The 21,567-nt window shown below is 36.3% G+C and overlaps 1 protein-coding gene across 2 annotated transcripts; it reads left to right on the top strand.

The window, feature by feature from the left end:
• The first annotated feature begins 333 nt into the window (after positions 1–333).
• On the top strand, positions 334–20,503 carry LOC121734309 (clavesin-1-like). Of its 2 annotated transcripts, none has more exons than XM_042124838.1 (7): positions 334–599; positions 5,506–5,647; positions 12,231–12,325; positions 13,287–13,431; positions 15,738–15,931; positions 18,591–18,745; positions 19,089–20,503. In XM_042124838.1, the coding sequence occupies exons 2-7, from the start codon at positions 5,509–5,511 to the stop codon at positions 19,228–19,230; spliced, it is 870 nt and encodes a 289-aa protein (XP_041980772.1). In that variant the 5' UTR covers positions 334–599; positions 5,506–5,508; the 3' UTR covers positions 19,231–20,503. The 2 variants fall into 2 exon arrangements, with proteins under 2 accessions (XP_041980772.1, XP_041980773.1); XM_042124839.1 differs by lacking the exon at positions 334–599 and adding an exon at positions 868–969.
• Positions 20,504–21,567: the final 1,064 nt, after the last annotated feature.

Raw genomic sequence — 21,567 nt, 5'->3', positions numbered from 1 at the left:
GCAATTACAAAATATTTGCACGTGTTTTTTTCGTTTTTCTAAAAATGTGTTGCTAAGTATCTCTTATTAAGCAATTACATGTTCTGTTTTATTGAGTAAATTGAGTGAATAGTAATAGACGTAATTATTTATTCGAAAAAAACTTTAACATTGACACGAAAAAATTATATAGACTGTAAACAAAAAATTACCAAGAATACGAGTTAATTCAAAATGGATATAAGAACGTTTCCTACAATCCTTCCTCATTTATCCAAGTGAACTGGTCAGCCTCGGTTCGATCATTTTTTTCTTTGTTCCAATGATCGGCGTGATTTTTTTTTTAGTTCAAGCGACCAGTGTGGACTGTGTAATGATCTACATTGCACAATTAGATAACCGTAAACGTCCATACTTATTTGTATTCTAGTGTTATCAGTCTGTACGTAGTCCAGTGTCGACATTCGACCAATCGATGCATTGTAATCAACTGTGTTTTAAAAAAAGTTTTTGTTTGTGACTTCAAAAAATATTTGGGTTGCAGAAACAAAAGGAGGTAGTTTTTGTGATAAAACGGTGCAATGTTTTTGTGATTTTGTGTTGGATACTTCAAAGCAAAAGTAAGTTTTTTTTGTTATTCATGTAATTGGGTATTATTTTTGCGCACATTATTAGTGTTAAAATACAAAATCTATAATGGCTTTAAAGAGGCCACATTTAATGATTCAGAACATTCTTGTTTCTTCTTCTTCTTCTTTAATAGCAGTTTCATGGATTGCCAATGTCAGAGTGTATCAGATAACTGATAAACTTTACTAGGTCTGATTCTTGTTTTGTAAATGACCAAACATAATATTATAACCTCATGAAATAAGCTATCAGTGTGACATGGATTTTAATTTCTTATCGAAATTCTTTCATTATGGTGATAAAAGATTAAACTGTTCTACAATACCTATTTCCTGATTAAAGCTTGTGTAAAATAAATTGGTAAGTACCTAATAAATAGGGTTTTCACTACTTGTTTTTAAATTCAGGATCAAACATTTTTAAAACAAGCTTTCGACTAATTTTTCAAAAGGCACATAAGAACCTCATGAAAAGTTATCTATACGACTAGCTGTTGCCCGCGACTTCGTCCGCGTGGACTTTAGTTTATAGTTGTTCCCGTGTTTTCCGGGACAAAAACATTCCTTGTCCCAGATTCAAATTAGTATCACCAATTTCCATGCCAAATTTCATCAAAATAGATTAAATAGTTTAGGCGATAATCATAAAGTTTATTGTGCGGGAACCGTACATTTTCCGGGACAAAATTAGTATTCCTTGTCCTTTCCCGAGACTCAAAGTATCTCAATACCAAATTCCGTCAAAATAGATTGAATAGTTTACGCGCAAATCATAAAAGTATATTGTGCAGTAACCGTACATTTTTCCGGGACAAAATGTATCCTATGTTCTTTTTCAGGACTCAAAGTATCATTATAGCAAATTTCAGCAAAATGGGTCCAGCCGTTTACGCGTGATGTCGTGACCACGCGAAATATAACGTTCCGCGCAGCTTCGCCCGCGTAAATTAAATACTTCACAGACAAATTATTATTCATGAGATAAGCCCTATTAAATAATTTTCCCCGCTTTTTCTATATTTTCCTCTATTTCTTCGCTCCTATTAGTCTTACCGTGATAAAATATAGCCTAATAGCCTTCCTCGATAAATAGGCTATCTAACACTGAAATAATTTTTAAAATCGGACCAGTAGTTCCTGAGATTAGCGCGTTCAAACTAACAAACAAACAAACTCTTCCGCTTTATAATATTATAATATATAATATACTAGCTGTTGCCCGCGACTTCGTTCGCGTGGACCTTACTTTATAGTTGTTCCCGTACATCGATTGAGTCGTTTACACGCAAATCAGAACAGTACTTATATTGTGTGGGAACCGCACATTTTTCCGGGACAAAAAACATTCCTTGTACCAGATTCAAATTAGTATCTCCAATCTCCATGCCAAAATTTCATCAAAATAGATTAAATAGTTTAGGCGAGAATCATAAAAGTTTATTGTGCGGGAACCGTACATTTTTCCGGGACAAAATGTATCCTATGTTCTTTTTCGGGACTCAAAGTATCATTATACCAAATTTCAGCAAAATGGGTCCAGCCGTTTACGCGTGATGTCGTGATCACGCAAAATATAACGTTCCGCGCAGTTTCGCCCACGTAATTTAGATATTTGACAGATAAATTAGTACACGAAAAATAGCCTATGATCCTTCACGTGGTCTACTTCTTATCTGTGCCAAACAACAGAAAAATTGCTCCAGTAGTACGTGAGATAAGCCCTTTCAAATAATTTCCCCCGTTTTTTTTCCACATTTTCCTCTATTTCTTTGCTCCAATTAGTCTTAGCGTGATAAAATATAGCCTATAGCCTTTTTAGATAAATGGGTTATCTAACACTGAAATAATTTTTCAAATCAAACCAGTAGTTCCTGAGATTAGCGCATTCAAATAAGCCATTTCAAATAATTTCTCCCGTTTTTTCCACACTTTTCTCTATTTCTTCGCTCCTATTAGTCTTAGCGTGATAACATACCTATCGCCTATAGCATTCCTCAATAAATAGGCTATCTAACACTAAAAGAATTTTTCAAATCGGACCAGTACTTCCTGAGATTAGCGCGTTCAAATAAGCCCTTTCAAATAATTTCCCCCCGTTTTTTCCACACTTTCCTCTATTTCTTCGCTCCTATTGGTATGAGCGTAATAAAATATAGCCTATAGCCTTCCTCGATAAATGGGCTATCTAACACTGAAAGAATTTTTCAAATCGGACCTGTAGTTCCTGAGATAACGCGTTCAAGCAAACATACTCTTCAGGTTTATAATATTAGGTATAAGATTTTTTTTAATTATCGCTTGACAAACTCGATTCTTGATCTAAAAGACTATGAAAAGTACCAATAACAGGGTCATTATAGGCTCATAAGTCATAACCATGGGACGATGCATGGTATAATATTATGGTAGTGATGATGATGATGATGATGAATGTAATTTGCATAGTAGCATATACTTTCCGTTCTTAAAACAACGCCGAAACTCCCAAACTTGTATCTACATATAAAGAATCCGAAGTTCTCTCAGCACCTTCCGAACCACGGTATACCAGGTATACCTCGGTGCAAAATCTTACTTGTTGGTAGCATACGCTTAGAATACTTCCCACGAAACCGAAGTCACCACATGTTTCCCTATAAATTTTCATATCATCAGATCACCACTTTAGTGAATATAGTACCAAATTGAGATGATACCCCTATATACTTAAAGAAATTTTTTGAAAATCGGTTAACAAACGGCGGAGTAATCGTTGAACATAATAAAACGAACATAACACCTCCCCCATTTCGAAAGTCGGTAAAAATTGTAGCCTATGTGTTATTATGATGTATAAGCTATATTATTGTAAAGTTTCATTAAAATCCGTTCAGTAGTTTTTGCGTGAAAGAGTAACAAACATCCATACATCCACACAACCATACATCCAAACAAACTTTCGCCTTCATAATATTAGTACGATATATATACAAGAATTGCTCGTTTAAAGATATAAGATAGGAGCGAAGAAATAAAGGAAATAGTGGAAAAAACGGGGGAAATTATTTGAAAGGGCTTATCTCACGAACTACTGGAGCAATTTTTCTGTTATTTGGCACAGATAAGAAGTAGACCACGTGAAGGATCATAGGCTATTTTTGTAGACTAATTTGTAAACAATGAAATTTGGCATGGGGACTCTTAATTTTTTACCTAAGCCTTAATTTTACTTACTACTTAGGAGTCCTAGAAAATTTAGTATTTAGAATGGCGGTTCTTATTCTGCCAGATTATTTTAATTAGTCGAAATGAGCGGAAATAGCGGATACAGTTTTCCAATCAATTAGACGCGATATGATTATAAAAAGTCCCGGCAAACGTTATTTTGCCATAAAATGATTTTCCCTGTTTTCCTGCTTTTCTCTTGAAATTTTTACTGATTTTTTTTTCTATAGACCTCACGGAGCCCCCGAGACCTTTCCAACGTATCAAAATCGGTTCGTGCGTTCTGGAGTTATACCGTCAGGAAGGAAAACCCGAGTTATTTTAAATTTTATATACATGATTCCATCTGTTATGACTTATGAATCATTTAAAAAAACCAAATTCCCGATTAGCGTTTGAAACAGGTTTTTTAGATTTGAGGTGGTTCGCTGACGTACAATAAGGCGAAAGAATTAATTTTAAATTAATTCCAGTTGCGAATTTTAATTATAAAATATTTCTCAAAAATAAAACGAAAGTACCTATTAGTATGAAGGTAATAATTACTTGGTCTACATTTACTTACACAACACTTTAATTTTAAATGAGTAGATCTATAAATTAAATATAAAATATTAAATATGTATTAAATTTAAAATAATTCTTGGAAAATATTTAGAAACTAGCTGTTGCCCGCGACTTCGTCCGCGTGGACTTTAGTTTATAGTTGTTCTCGTACATCGATTGAATCGTTTACGCGCAAATCAGAAAAGTATATTGTGTGGGAACCGCACATTTTTCCGGGACAAAAACATTCAAATTAGTATCGCCAATCTCCATGCCAAATTTCATCAAAATAGATTAAAATATAGTTTGGGCGAGAATCATAAAAGTTTATTATGCGGGAACCGTATATTTTCCGGGATAAAAAGTATCCCTTGTCATTTACCGAGGCTGAAAGTATTGCCATACAAAATTTCATCAAAATAGATTGAATAGTTTACGCGAAAATCATAAAAGTATATTTTGCAGTAACCGTACATTTTTCCGGGACAGAATGTATCCTTTGTTCTTTTTCGGGACTCAAAATCTTTATACCAAATTTCAGCAAAATGGGTCCAGCCGTTTACGTGGTGACCACGCGATATATAACGATCCGCGCGGCTTCGCCCGCGTAAATTAGATATTTCACAGACAAATTAGTCCACAAAAATAGCCTATGATCCTTCACGTGGTCTACTTCTTATCTGTGCCAAATAACAGAAAAATTGCTCCAGTAGTTCGTGAGATAAGCCCTTTCAAATAATTTCCTCCGTTTTTTTCCACATTCAATTTTAAAAAACTATAATCCATTTTCAATTTGTCACCTTGTTGTCAACAGACTTCAACCATAAACGAAAGAGTATAATTCGTATGTATACGCTTGTCACTCAAAAATCTGTAATTTTTCCTAGTGTGTGTGTTGTAGTGTGTGTAATGTTTTATTTGTTAAAAAAATGTATGATAAAAGCATAATTTCAAAATAATATTAGCTCGATGCACTCCTTCACTATATAAACTATAACTGTGCAAAATTTCATTCAAATACGTTTCGCCATTTTTTCGTCAAAAGGGATACAAAGTTTTTGGCTCACGTATTAATATATAGATAGATACGTCTCTGACGTGCGGCAGTTTGTGCCTGAGGGTGTATTTTGTACATATTTGCTGTCAGATCATGTTCGAAGAGATCGCATTCGAAGCTGAGTTGAACCGGAGTCTGGACCCCGAGTGCGAGGACGAGGCGCGCATACTCTGCGAGGAGGAGCCCCGGTATAGGCGGAAACGGATAGAGGAGCTGAGGGATATGGTATACGGTAAGGATTTTTTATTTGTTAGCACTATATGTGGCACTATCAGAGAAATTACTGAGGGTGTTTGATATTATATTTGCCACCAGTGCCGCCATGTAGCCTTAGGGCACAGAGTACTAAATAGTTACTACGTAACTTAGGGTCTATCGTGTAACGATACAGCTGTCATGTGTCACGATAATATGTCTACTTGACACGAAAGACCCTAAAGCTACATAGCGACACCTGGTGGCAAATAGAATGTCAAACACCCTCATTCCCAGGCGTGGGGAAGTACGTCATTTAGTACAGTGTATTTTTTGTCCAAAAAATTGGCCATGCCGTTTTTATTACTTAATTTTATAGGATTTATGATTATATATGCAGGTCGAGAACACCCGACTGCCCATTTCATATTGAAGAATGCAAATTAGTACTTGAAAAAAAATCTATGGTTTCCAGAAAAAATATAGAAACAGTTGTAGCTCAAAAGTTTGATATTCTTTTAATATTGTATTAATTGGTCTAAATAGTGTCTTAAAAGCCCTGCGATAACGAAAAACATCCAGGCTTTATTTGTTCAAGATAACGTATTTATGACTGAATTTGTAAATGTATGTTTTATTTTTTTAACGCCATGTCTTTTCATATTTGGATTTGAAACTAAGACTGAAATATTCTTTTTATTGTTACTTATAACCCAAAAAAAAAATGGGATCCAAATGAGGCGGGGCACCGGAGTTATTCAATTTTATATTATTTTGGATAGGGTTGTTACCGTATATTTAGTTGAATAATATTTGAAGTAGGTTTTTATATTATGCTCATTTTTCTAATGAAGTTCATAACTTCAACAAAACGATACGTGGGAGATATACGTGGATATACGTGGGAGATCCATGTTTCGGCACGAATGGGCCGGCTCGACCGGAGAAATACCACGTTCTCACAGAAAACCGGCGTGAAACAGCGCTTGCGCTGTGTTTCGCCGAGTGAGTGAGTTTACCGGAGGCCCAATCCCCTACCCTATTCCCTTCCCTACCCTCTCCTATTCTCTTTCCTTTCCTACCCTCCCCTATTACCCTATTCCCTCTTAAAAGGCCGGCAACGCACCTGCAGCTCTTCTGATGCTACGAGTGTCCATGGGCGACGGAAGTTGCTTTCCATCAGGTGACCCGTTTACTCGTTTGCCCCCTTTTTTCGTAAAAAAAAGATGACTCGTTTGCACATTTTACTCCTAATTTTATTTAAAAAAAATGTCGTACTTGTCCAGCCCAGTCTCCTCCACGACACGACTGAATATTGACTTGATATGCCCTGACCAAATCTTTGATCCTCCATCTGCCTCCGTGATTAAATTTCTAGATGATAAAATGCACAATATTCGCAAGACCATCTTTTTTGCACGTAAAGCAAAACAATATTTGCAGGAGCAGCTGCATAAAAATCATGTTGTGTATAAAAATCGGACACAAGTGCATAAAAATAGAATGTTGACATAACAATTTGACATTGACAGTGTCCTATATGTTGACCTAGCGGCCCTTTTGTCGACCTTCTCAATCCTTTTTAAATTTACTCGTACCCGAACAAGGTAAACGCTTGGTCGCGAGTTAACACCCAAACTTATCGTACTAACTGTTGCTCAGACATGGGCGTACCCAGGTTCTGGGCCAGGGGGGGCAAATCAGCAGCAGCTGCCCCCCCTGTCCCCCCCTGAGTACTGAGATAATATTAGAGCTTTTTAGCAGCTTTTTACCGAGCTCATACTGTTTTTTAACACGTCAAAGACTCTAAAGCCGTGATTCTTAACCGGTTGTCCCTGGAGGCATTCCAAGTGGTCCGCGAAGCCATCCTAATCTTACGAGCCAAGCTCGGTCAAACAGCTAATAATATGTGAGAATCAAAAGTTAGTAAAGAGTATGCAGTCACAAAAAACACTTTAAATGAAAATCTGTAGACACTGTACTGTTACTATTAGATTTTCCAAATAAAAATAATCGGCCAAGTCCGAGTCGGACTCGCGCACGAAGGGTTCCGTACCGTTATAGAGCGAAAATAAGGAAAAAAATTGTGATTTTTGTATGGGAGCCCCCCTAAATTATTTATTTTAATTTTATTATTTAATATTAAATTAAGTACTTAAGTACACATAAAATTGAGGATTTTGTGAAAATTTCAAGTGTCTACTGCGTGAAATTTTAATGGTTGTTTTCCCGCAGTGAAATGATTCTATATTAGTGATACAATAATTATTATAGATTTTTGAAGTGTTTAGGGTTCCGTATCTAAAGGGTAAAAACGGGAACCTATTACCAAGACTTCGTTGTCTGTCCGTCTGTCCGTCTGTATGTCTCCAGACTGTAACTCAAGAACGGTAATAGCTAGAGAGTAGAAATTGTCACAGATTGTGAATTTCTGGTGCCGCTATAACAACAAATAAGTATTAAAAACAAAAGTAAGCTCATATTTAAGGGGGGCTCCCATTCAAAAATCATTTTTTCCATTCTTTCGCTCTATAACGGTACGGGACCCTCCGTGCCCGAGTCTGACTCGCACTTGGCCGATTTTTTTTTATATTTGGCTTTTCCATTACGCGACGACATAGATTGGAATTTTATTGTGAAAATATTACAATAAATCTTTAGTTTATAATAAAATGTCATTAATACAGTACTTATAGAAACAACTAACAATTTTATGTAATACCTGGATAATACATATTTAAAGTTTTTGCTTACTTATCTCAAAGAGCCACTTTAACAAACACCAAAGTATTTGCATATTAAAGTTGCCCTCATTATAATTTATATAATGCAAAATGTTATTAAGATGAGAATTTTTAAAATTTTAATTATATCTTCATAACTTGTTTTGTCGAAAATCTTTTGTTTAAATTAAAAGTCTCAAAATTGGTACCTCGTGGCTTGTGGCAACTGGCTAGCATTAAAATAAGTATAAATATAGTATTATTAAATATTCATTATTAATCTTATATATTTAAACGAGCAATTCTTGTATATATATAAATATATAATTGAAATCTCGGAATCGGCTCCAACAATTTTCATGAAATTTAGTATATAGGGGGTTTCGGGGGCGATAAATTGATCGAGCTGGGAATCATTTTTAGAAAATGTCATTTAATTCGTGATTTATAGAATACCGAGCAAAGCTCGGTCAAATAGCTAGTAATTAATAATAGCAGATAATAATATATTAATAATTTAATAATATTATAATATATATACTTACTCATAAAATTGTTTTTTAATTTCTTTGATAAAAAGTATAATAATATTATGACGAGGATATTAAGTATAATCAAAGCTTTGAATTTCGACTAATACAGAGACATTCTCATTCATTTTGAATCTAATTTTGTTTGTCATATTAACATTATGGTCACGCAAAATTTGAATCAAAATTAAAATGTATCTTTTGCATCTCTTTATCGTCAAACTTGTGTCAGCTTGTGTGAATATAAAGATCGTGGTCGCAACAGCACTACACGAAAAATTAGCCCGGAAAAACTAATAACAGCTTATGCTTTCCCATTACTTAATAAGTTATAATGAGCCTTGCTGAAACCCTGGGACATGCAGTAGATTTCGATTCTGGCCACTTCGTAGTTATATTAGTTTGAAATTCGACCTACAGTCGCTACAGTACCAAAAATTAAAACTTTTAGGTCTAATTAAAGTTTTTTCTGTAATAATATTATGTCATAATAAATTATTCATATTAATATTCGTTCGTTGTAACTTTAATTATGTTAATCGACTCCTGAATGAGTTTTTAACCTTAATTAGGCTAAGTTTAATGGCGTCAATAGACAAGAAATTGATTATAATATTTAAATTTCATAAGAATTTGTTCGAATATCGTAAATTATTATATTTAAAACTATGTTAAAACTAAAATTAAATGATAAAAAAATTAAATAATTACATTACGCACATAGTATAATATGAAAGTTAAAGAGACAGAGAGCAAAAGCTGTTTCTCTCAGTGTTTCTTCTACTCAGTGTGAACTTGGCAACATCGCATTTACACCTCCCTGCAGCTATGCACCCCTGGTGAATTATTTTACAAATCCGACGTAACTCCCGATTGGTCTCCCCCGACTGACGACGGCGAAACCGATTTCATACATACGGAACCCTAAAATCGCCCAAGTGCAAGTCGGACTTCCGCATGAAGGTTTCCGTATATGATATATAAAGCAAAAATACTAGCTTCTAGCGGTTTTTAAGATACATCTTGGAGACAGACATAATATTATATTGTATAGACAGACAGACGGACAGGCAGCGAATTATTAGGTCCGTTTTTACCTTTTCGGTACAGAACCCTAAAAATATCCACGCTCAGATATGGAACCTCTTATTATAAATATTTTGATGTTAGCGAATAGAGACACACGTCACACACACGTGGAGGTTAGGTTAGGATAAAAGACCGCCCGCAAAGAGTAAAAATAACTTTTCTTGCCGCAAAAAAGGAAATACTTAAATGTAATACGAGATCCAGCGATTTTTAAATTCTAATTTTTTTTCTTTAAATAAATCGTACTCGAACGTACTCAAAATGTCATATACTTACTACTCTACTAACTCACTAAAATAAATTATGTCTCTTCAAAAAGTTGTAACTAGTTTTTTCGGTTATCAACTATAAACAAAAGTAGACAGTATTATATCATAATTATTCATAATATTAATTAAATTTGCTAACCGGCAGACCTTGAGGGTCAACAACCTGACTAAAGCTGCCGAAACCCGACATGAGATAACTCTTTTAAAAACCTTATTTGGTAAAATAAACATTTTGCAAGTCACGCTTAGTGTAGCTGTTTTTTTTTTTTGTAATGAGGAATGAGGATTTCAGAATTCTGATAATGTTTTCTTCTAATATTTTTTTTAATGAAATAAAGGGGCAAACGAGCAAACGGGTCACCTGATGGAAAGCAACTTCCGTCGCCCATGGACACTCGCAGCATCAGAAGAGCTGCAGGTGCGTTGCCGGCCTTTTAAGAGGGAATAGGGTAATAGGGGAGGGTAGGGAAGGGAAGGGAATAGGGGAGGGTAGGGAAGAGAATAGGGTAGGGGATCGGGCCTCCGGTAAACTCACTCACTCGACGAAACACAGCGCAAGCGCTGTTGCACGCCGGTTTTCTGTGAGAACGTGGTATTTCTCCGGTCGAGCCGGCCCATTCGTGCCGAAGCATGGCTCTCCCACGTGTATATATATATGCGGCTGACTCGTCTCACAAGTCACAAGTCACCACCATCTAGCTGTCGCTGTTTTGAAAGATAAGGTTCTACGAATAATAAAACTATATTTTAATATTCGTAGCTTATCTGTACGTATATATGAGTAGGTATCTTGATTTGTACGTATATGAGTCTTGAATCTTGATACTTGAATTAAATGATTACTATTATTATTATTATATTATTATTATTATCTTTCAAAACAGCGACAGCTAGATGGTGGTAACTTGTGACTTGTGAGACCATTCAGCCCCAAGATTATTGTTATTTTCATTTTTCCAACCTGCCACTTCATGGCATCATGTATCAAAAGTAATATTTTTAAAATACTCCCAGCAACACTAACTTTAACTATAACTTTAACTGCAATGCAAAATGTCAAATCTTTGGTTAAAGTTAAGAATGGACGCCATCAAGATGCCATATTTAATCATACAAAAACGCCATTTTTGACAGTTCTCCTTTACCAGCAGCGCCCCCGCCCACGTTCATTTATAACTCTGTTGGACCAGCTGTCATCTGTCAATTTCTCCGGGCAATGTTAAGGTTAAAGTTACAACTAAATTTAGCCTCAACCATAACTTTAACCTTAACTTTTAACTTTAACCACGCCTCTGGTGCAACCCAACCTTAAGGTTTACTATAAATGCTTACAATTTATTAAAATAATTAATGTATTTCCTCTGATAAACCAAAAGTTTGGTAAGGCTAATTATAACCTGGGCTCTCTGGCCTACGGATCCATCCCCTAATGTAGAGGCACAGGTAGAGCTTTTCCCTGAAATAAGTGATAACGTTTCTTAGCGAAGCTCGCGTTGCGTCTTAGAAAAATCTTAGTAAAAAGCAGATATCTTTAATTTCATTTATTTAAAGACATGTAAGTACAAACATTCAAGCGATTGTAATAATGAAAATATTATTTATTTTAGGACCACTTAACGTACAATTTAGTACTGACATAATTTCCACAAAGCTGGAGCAACAAATTGTCTTTTGTGTTGCTTTCAATAATTTAGTCTTGAGGATCCAGATGTACAATAATAATTATTATTTATTAGTAGAAGAGTAAACTTCTAAATTTGTTCCTGTTGAAATCAATTTGCTAGCGACTCCGGGGTAAAAGAACTCTGAACAAATTGTAAAAATACTTCCTAGTTCTAATTCGTTTTGTGTTGAATCACGCTTGCTCTTTTGGTATACTTACTGACCTTTCCTTATGTATAGGTATAACAAAATAGAACCAGGGAACTGCCATTTTACGAATTTAAATAACTACTATTTAGCATTTATTTACATAATGTCAGCTGCAGCGTCAGTTCCTTTGTTTTCAGAAAGGGGCGAGTGTCTTCCTCCGCGCATCGACGACGAGTTTTTGCTCCGATTCCTCCGCGCCCGACGTTTCGTGCCCGCGCGAGCCCACCGCCTCGTAAGTTCTGCGCTCCTGGTACAAATGGTTACGCGTCTGACAAATCGAGTCGACTCTGAGCCAAACCACGGGGCAAATAGGAACGATCTTGGCACAACTCCGTTATCCGCCTCTCTGCTATGCTTTCTGCGATGCTAAGCTATAAAAAATGTACTTACCATTGAACTGAGGTTGTGGTTATAAGTCCAAGGTTGAATTTAGTCTAATCTTAAACTTAAGAGCGTTCCTGACTCCAAAAATCAAACATCGTCCTCCTCTCTTCGCACTCACGCCCGTCTGTCTTCATATTATGCCAGGTGAAAAAGGACGGCGCGGAATCATCGCCGAGTTAGTTTTACTTGAATAAAAGACGAAACTATAATGATTATGAAAAAAGTGTTTTGAGCAAATTTAGGTTTTATATATTAAAAAATAGCCTTTTTAGATATTAAAAAATATCAAAGAAAAGACTTCAAAGATCCAAGCAAAAATGTATCTAAAACAAGGTTTTTTGTAAAAAAGAAACTATCAGCATTTTTTTAGTAATCGTGTTTTCGTGTTTTCGGCATTTAATCTTCATGAACTAAAGTTACTTGTGTCAAAAAATCTGTATTCTAGACCTTACAGATTTTGAGATCTAGGTTCAAGTATGTAGTCAAGTTAGGGTCAGACTCAGGTGCGCTCTTAAAGTAAAACCAGTTTTACTTTAATAGATTAGACTAGTGCCGAGTGTTTTTCAGTCCAGACTGAAAAACACTCGGGTGCGGTCTACTCTTCACCTATGCCATATTAAAATCATTCCAATACTTTCTGACCCTACTCAAAGTAACAATTAATCAACTTGTGATTCATATTATTGTGATCTTCCACGGGTAAAACTTTCCTGTAAGCCAAGCAACGATTCATTTAGAGTCATTTACTACGTATAGTTTCTGACGTGTATTTAAAGGTTTCAGAATGAAGAGTTGTCCTTTAATTCCAGCTGGTCCGCTACTGCCAGTTCCGAGACGAGCACCCTCAGCTTTACCAGGACGTGTACTGGTACGACCTGACGAAGCTGGGGCACATCTTCGAGGGTGTACTCTTCGATAGACCTGACGTGGGACGACTCATTGTTGTTAACTTGGGTGAGCTGCTTGACAGTTGACGATTTGACCAATTTGGAAGGGTGGACGTCCTCAAAGGTGCTTAATATCTCAGTGAGATATTTCCCTTTAGCACCTCCACTCTCCAACTCTTGATTCTACCAACTTTTGATTTGGTGAGATAATCTTCACCAAATCAAAAGATTAATTGTGTCTTACTTACCAGTTGAGATATAATTGAGATATTATGTGTATTCGAACAACTCAGAAACATCTATAATAATTGGCCTAGGATCCCTTCATAGAAGGACCTTCACCTAGCTGGTTAATGGATGAAAAGTATAATTAATTGCAAGTGGGTTGCCAAAAAAATTTCACTCCAGAATAAAAAATAAAATAAAACAACTTTTTTTTCTGGTTTGTTTAATAGACAAATTCCATACCAATCGAAAGTATGAAGCCCGTAGAATATGCAGCATTAACCAGACCGGTACTAGACGTATCGATTTACCTGCCTACCCAAGAGTTGTGACGGGAAAAATATGGACAACCTAACGTTTACATATTCTGGCTCCATACTTTCGATTGGTATAGAATTTGTCTATTAATCAAACCAGCGAAATGTTCCAAATTATTTTTTAATTTTTTTTCAATTTTTTTTTGAGCAACATTCAAAAAATGAGAATTAGACTTCAAAAGGAAGGTTATGTGCATTGAGATACATAAATCTCAATGGTTATGTGCAATTATGTGTGTTGACTGTTGACCATTTGACCAGGAATAACCATGATTGCTGATTCGGCGTTAATAGATGAGTTTGCTTTCTACACGCTCATATTATTATTATTCATTAGCTTGTATTGACATTCATTCATACATACATTCATAAGCGGCTTATAGCATTTGAATGTGATATTTGGCAAACCAAATATCAAGCTCAAATGCAATAAGCCGCTATAAAATATGATTGATTTAATTTGGTAACGAACGACTTACGATATCAACAAATTATTATGATTGTACAAGTTAATCATTAGTCGCGAAGAGGAAAACCGTTAAATGACATTTATCTAATAATAATAGGTTCTAAATCTAGTTTGTTAGTCACATCCTGCCTTCATAGTTCATATTATTAAAATCAAAGCTATTAACATTATCTGTATTATTTGGGTCAGTAGAGATAGCAGAAATATTATCTTTAGCATGGACTGTAATATATTCTATTTTTTTATAGTAAGTATAGAATGGAGATGAATGTACGAATGTTTCAGATTCATTTTGAAGTAATTAACAAATTTCTTAATACTTTCGTACATATACTTACTCGTACAAAACAAAATCCAAGAAAAAAACATTGCGCTTTAATATCAGAATATGGATAGTAGACCTAATAAAAAGATTGTGGCATATTGTGATTATATTGAAAAGTAGACGAAGTTGTTAACTAAACATGCAAAGTGATGCTCGAAAAACATTACGTGTGGCCTGTGGGTATAAAACAGAGTGTCTCTCAACTGAAATACTTATCTCAAGGCGTTAGCTTTAAGCGTTTTGTTCAAAACATAATTTTAGGGTTGTAATACAAACATGCACACTGCCTTGCATTTCAAACATAAAATAATTAGAGACACAAGACATGTGTGACAAACATACATGCCTCTTATGCAAAGTACTCACATACGGTTTTACTTGATCGAGCAATAACAGAGTAATAATTATAAAAAACACTGCTCGGGTTTTCGTCCACACATTCATTTTATACGTGGGAGAGCCATGCTTCGGCACGAAGGGGCCGGCTCGACCGGAGAAATACCACGTTCTCACAGAAAACCGGCGTGAAACAGCGCTTGCGCTGTGTTTCGCCGAGTGAGTGAGTTTACCGGAGGCCCAATCCCCTACCCTTTTCCCTTCCCTACCCTCCCCTATTCCCTTCCCATCCAATCCCTACCCTCCCCTATTACCCGAAATCCTCTTAAAAGGCCGGCAACGCACCTGCAGCTCTTCTGATGCTGCGAGTGTCCATGGGCGACGGAAGTTGCTTTCCATCAGGTGACCCGTTTGCTGTTTTCATAAAAAAAAAAACAGCATTACATGATAGCTTTACCCGAAATCAAGTAAAAATTATCGTGTGGAAAATGTGAACACGTTTGAGCATGGCTTGAGTAAAGCTCGACGGCTCGCGTTCAGAGGAAATTAGATTTACCTATTTAATTCCATCCAGCTGGCTCGATGCGAGCCTGAAGGCTGAGTTTTGTGGTCCACATGGTAATTTTTACTCGATTTGGAGTAAAACTATCGAGTAAAACCGTATGTGAGTACTAAGCATTAGACTTCCTCATACCTTCCAGGTAAATGGAACCCAGACATCAACCCCATAGAGGACCTGATAAGCTGCGTCCTACTGGTCCTGGAGATCGGCGTGATGCAGCCCAAGCTCCAGGTGCTGGGAGGAACCACAATCATAGACTGCGAAGGCATCGGCTTCAAGCACATGCGTCAACTGTCGCCCAGCGTCGCTGCGCTGTGCCTCAACGTTATGGGGGTAACATGAGTTTGTAGGAGTTAATTAGACGGGAGCGTTGGCATGCTGCCAGAAGGGCGGTGCCAGGTTAAAATGATCGCACATCTATCAGCACGCCGAACGCGCCGTATTTTAGAATTCGTTGTATGGAATGATGAGAAACCTCGTACATTCGTCCACACAGGGTCCACACCGTACGCGCTGCATTTTGTGTACTATGCGGTGCGTTCGACATGTTTAAAAAATTAAAAGTTAACGATAAAAGAATATTCTGATAGAAATAATTTTTATTATACTGTTGCCAAAGTTACAGTTTTATCTGTGTATGTATTATGGTCGATGACAGATGGGTGTACCACTTTTCCAACGTATTAGAACTAATTATTACCAAAACATGAATTATCTTCTTTGACTGTACCGTGACCTGCGAGTTTCGGATACGTGTCATACTGATCTTATGGTATTAGTGGTAATAAAATATAATGTCCAAAGTAACATTATATAATTTGCGAAGTCAGGTTATAAATTGTTAACTACATATCACCTTTTTGATTATTACATATTTAATAGTAGGTGTAAACTATGCCAAGCATTCCATAAGAAATGTTACTACAGTATTTACATAGTAAAAGAAGGGGTATTAATAAACATTGAACATAATTATTTTTACAACAAACTGGCACGAACAATAATAATTATTATTTCCAGTTTTTATTATCTCAGAGTTCACAGAGTTCAAGAGAGTAAACAATCAGAGTGGTCACTGACCTTGAGCACAGTCCTTGCAACTCCTGGTCCCCTGGTGAACGAAGCTCTGGCTTGAGTCACGCCTCAAGGAACACGCCTTACTCCCTCCCCCCTTTGGGAAGTGACGTTTCCACTTGTGAATAGCCCCAAAGGAAATAATTGTGCACATTGAATATACAGTTAAATATGACACACACAATAATAATAATAATTATTGTGTTTCATATGGGATTTTCCAATAAGGACTTGACAACTTTTTTTCAAAATAAAATTAAAACCATTTGAGATATTTCAACAATTTTAGTATCGAATAAGTACAATAAAAACATTTTTTAATGGAACTCGACTTCGCGCATAATATGGTCACCACTCACCGCAGGCCCGTTTGCAGCGATGATTCTTTGAACGTGCTTTGAACCCAATTTTGTATGACTTTGCTACACATTTCGGCTATTTCGCGTTTAATTTTGGCTCTGAGCTCTTCCAACGGCGTCGGCTTATCCAACGACTTGACGCAGCCTCTAAGAAAAAAATCTAGAGGCGTTATATAGCACGAAAAAAGGCGGTTAATCGACTGGTCCATATTTTGAGCTAATACGCTCATCAAACTTGCTCTTCAATAAATCGATTGTAATTTGTGATGTGTGGCTTGTGGTGCCGTCCAATGGAAACCTCATGCTGTCCAAGTCCATATTATCTGCCAAAATAATCTATAAACATGGCCAATCTGCCTGACTACAAGGGCGAGAATTACGATCGAAAATCGGAGTTCGCTCTTAAAGTAGCGGCCACCGACTCTGAATTACTGTAGTACTAGTAAATTTTTAAGACGTTGCTGGTTCGTGTACTTCACCATGATAAAAATGTTATGTCTAATGAGTAAAATGACAGTAAGGCCGCGTTTCCACTGACGCGGAGCTGGGCGGAGAGGAGCTTAGCAGTTAGCGGTGCCCGAATTGACCAATCACTATGCTCAAAATCTCCGCTCCGCCTCAATGGAAACAGCACGAGCGAAGTGGAGCAGAGCCGAGCGGATATTCATAATAATAAAAATACAGCGAGGCGATGCGGTGCGAAGGACAACGAGCATTGGGATGCAGAGCGGAGGACAGCGTGCAGCGGTGCGGAGCGGGGCGGCGCGTGACTCGCGCGCAGTGCCTCAGTTAATCATTCCACTCCACTCCACTCCGCTCCATTCCACTCCACTCCATTCCACTCCACTCCACTCCGCTCCGCTTCAGTGAAAACACTGACACCTTTTACTGCACCTCTCCGCCCAGCTCCACGTCAGTGGAAACGCGGCCTAACAGTGTGAAAGGGTGCGTCCACAAACTAAATTCAATATGCTCAAGTCCTTATTGGGAAACCCTTTATATTATATATAATCAGATATAATTGTTTCACACGTCTGTAGATTTCTAAAGAAAATGAAAATAAATTAAGCCTAATTTTGTTAATTATGAAACGTCATTGTCATACGCAGTAAATATTTTTTCCTTGTTTCACCGTATGGTTCACTTTTAGGCTTTTAGCATGACTATTGATGTTTACCGCACATACGGTAGTTGGTCCCAGACGTATTGACTAGTTCTTTGCTCTGGACTAGGCCGACTATGTTGCGAGAATGCCGTATGCGCTTGGGAAACCATACAGGCATTTAAAAATCTTGTCCCAGGCGCTACAGTATTTGAAGAGTGGTTACTACGCCCTGATAAATCATCCACAACGGATGCAAAAGCCTAGTTTTTTTGTTAATTTTTAAAAAACTTTCATAGAAATATGTCACTTCCATACAAAACCAAAAGTTACCCTGAAAGTCCTGAAACATTAGGAATTTTGTACATTCCACCCTATTTTCAACGCTTTTTGGCGCATATTCTTTCCGTATCCCCTCACCTTCTACCAGGGTCTCATAACTTGATGGTGGTTTCAGCTCGCTGTTCCCGTCCAGCAGCGCGCAGTCCATATCATCAACTGCTCCAGGATGTTCGAGAGACTATTCTACGTGTTCAAGCGAGTGGCGCCAGCGGCTGATGAGATATGGAAGAAGGTGCACTTCCATGGATACGACTTAGCTTCTTTGCAGAGGTAAATATACTAAATACAGTTATAGATCTATGAGCATTTTTACGTCAATCTTATCTCTTTCATAACAATAAGTAAGGCAAAAAAGATAGTTAAACAATCGTAGGAAACTTGAAGTAAAAACAGATAAATAAACTGTGCCTGGCCGAAACTTCGACTTTCGACCAACTTATTATTGCTCGATATTGCATTGGGCTTAAGTCAAACAATATAACAATAATTATTTAATTGTACGTTGAAAATTCTGTACTCAAAATGCGCAATAAATCACATGACATCTACCATGACATATTCTTATTCCCTATTTCAAAACACTCGAATTAACAATTCTCCTTCAATATTTCAGACACATAGATCCAGAATGTCTTCCAGAAAAGTACGGTGGTCTTCGCAAGACAGTCACAGTGGACAAGTGGCTGACCAAGATCAAGAAGTATAAGGACAAACAGTTCGACACAGATTTGGCGACGATGGGTTATGCCGTTTGATTATGCCTTTCATGTTGGCCCATTATGGATATTCGTATATGATTGCCTAATGCCTATGATCAAAGAGATTGGCAAACATGGTAGCGTTATATCTATCATGGCTTAATGTGAAGGTCTTTGGAACTCGCCTTAAACCAATTTCACTTACAACCCCAATTCATGTAATGTGAAACGTCGTTTCAAGTGTTGAGCATGGAACTAAGGCATTTTGGGAATTTTATCACTAAAATTTTACACCCAATCCTTATAACTACGTTATGTAAGATGGGCGTTGAAAATGTAGGAGATTGAAGATGACAGCGCCGACCATTAAAGTCAAGGCTGTGCCATACACATATTTCAGGCGGAATTTAAAAAGTGGGTCTTTGAAATTTTGTTTTAACTTTTAGGTCGTAAGAGAATATTATAAGTCAGGAATTCTGGATTATTGAAGAGAAAGAATAATTGCAGCAAAATCCTTTTCCAACCCAGTTGCCTATTACCTATAATTTAAACAAGCAAAGCCTTCGTCTGGTAAATTGTTAAAAGCGAGATCAAGGCGTTATGTAGTAAGACGCCTGCGCATAATCGTATAAAATTTTATGACAACTGAATATTTGCTCAATATTTTTGTCAGGATATAGGACATACAATATAGTACATAGTATTATGCATAGGCACATTAGGATAGCCGAGGTCATATTTTATTTTGTACCTTGCCTGCCTTAGGTCTTTAGGAGTCAGTAGTGCAAATGTCAAGCTATTTACGAATGACGTGGACGCCTAATAAATTTAACTAATCCTTGGTATTGCACACGGTAGGTAGTCCAGGTTACGCTGTATACACAGGGAGTCCCAAGACCAACAGTCCCTGGCTGCATGAGACGAGATACTAGGAACACATAATCTGTAAAGCATTTTCCTATCTAAAAATAGGGTTACCAGAGCCAGGGTTCTGAAAAACTGCAGGGTTATTATTAGAATATTGTATAATAATTTGTATATAGTAAAATATAATATTGTCGTGTCGCGGTGTTTGTTGCTCCTCTGTAACGGCTGCATTGATTTTGATGATGTGTGCTTGTCGGATAGGCCAGTATGTAACATATATGGCAAAATAACGTTTGAGCCGATGCAGGTAACTAGTAACATTTCTGGTCTATTTTTAGTGCTATTTGGAAGTAAAATGATTCCTAGTCAATCTACTGAGTGCTGACTGAAAAATAATTGTTAAGTATAAACAATACAATTTTCTAGTTATTTTAATGACAATAATTAAGAGTTCATAATTATATTCTGTGATAATTTATTTTCTTATGACGTAATAAAATGATTATTTTAGTAAACATGTTTTCTTGACTAAATTCTAACCCTTTTCTTTTACCAATAATAGGGTACACTCTGTATAATGTATAGTAAGACGTTATAACTTATAGTATTATAAAAATAAATCAATAAATAAAGGTTTATTTGACCCAATATGACATTTCACATTACACTACAATAATTCACATCAACAATTAGTTAGAATTTATGCAAACATTAAAACATAACAATACAACACGAATAAAACCGGACACAATAACATAAAAACGAGAAACAATAATAAACAGTACTAATTGAAATAAATCAGTAAATGGATTAGATGGAATGGTAGGTAGGTAGTGCAATGCCTTATGTGCCAAAAAGGACACCACTCAGGCGTAACTCGAAACCCGAAAACCCGGGAAAACTCGGGTTTTGGGGATCATGAAAAAACCCGGCTTTTCGGGTTTTTCGTTTTTTTGATAATTAATAAAGGCCAGACCTGATTTAAGGTATTTATAATAAACTAACATACAAATTATTTATTTTATAACATATTGTATAGGTTCAATTATTTATATTGGTCATAATTAAACAAAATATAATATTTTAAAGTAAAAGTTTCGTTTTAAGAGCATTAAAGACTAATTGTCATAAAAATATTTATTAATAATAATTAATAATACATATTTTAAAAATCCTACCCAAACTATTCAATGTAAAAAAAGCCAAGTCTCTTCAAACAATCTATCTTTCGCAAAAAGTTTTCAAATTTCATAGAATATAGTTTTCAATCAACATCCAGTGATTGACCACAGTTTTGTTTATTATTAATTCATCAAAGGCTTACAAAATAAAGTATGGACAGCTTCAAAGGGTTCTAACTTCTAAGTCTGCTGAAAGTATCGTAGACTTTTGATGATGGGCAAGTCAGCCTCTAGTGACAAAACGTTGAAACTTGTATGGACCGTAATTGCTGATAAAATACATCCATCAACAAAGTCTTCGGGATATTTGCATTTTTGGTATATGTAAAAACCTGTCAGGAATTTT

This window comes from Aricia agestis, chromosome 15 (genome assembly GCF_905147365.1).
Source record: "Aricia agestis chromosome 15, ilAriAges1.1, whole genome shotgun sequence".
NCBI lineage: Eukaryota > Metazoa > Arthropoda > Insecta > Lepidoptera > Lycaenidae > Aricia > Aricia agestis.
The sequence above is the reverse complement of the archived record's forward strand: the minus strand, read 5'-3'. Positions and strand labels throughout refer to the sequence as shown.

Excerpts from the sequence above, each read along its gene's own strand:
- LOC121734309 (XM_042124838.1), top strand. The coding sequence starts at position 5,509 with ATGTTCGAAGAGATCGCATTCGAAGCTGAGTTGAACCGGAGTCTGGAC. Across the intron at positions 5,648-12,230 it reads GCTGAGGGATATGGTATACG|AAAGGGGCGAGTGTCTTCCT; the intron begins GTAAGGATTTTT and ends CTTTGTTTTCAG. Across the intron at positions 18,746-19,088 it reads GACTTAGCTTCTTTGCAGAG|ACACATAGATCCAGAATGTC; the intron begins GTAAATATACTA and ends TCAATATTTCAG.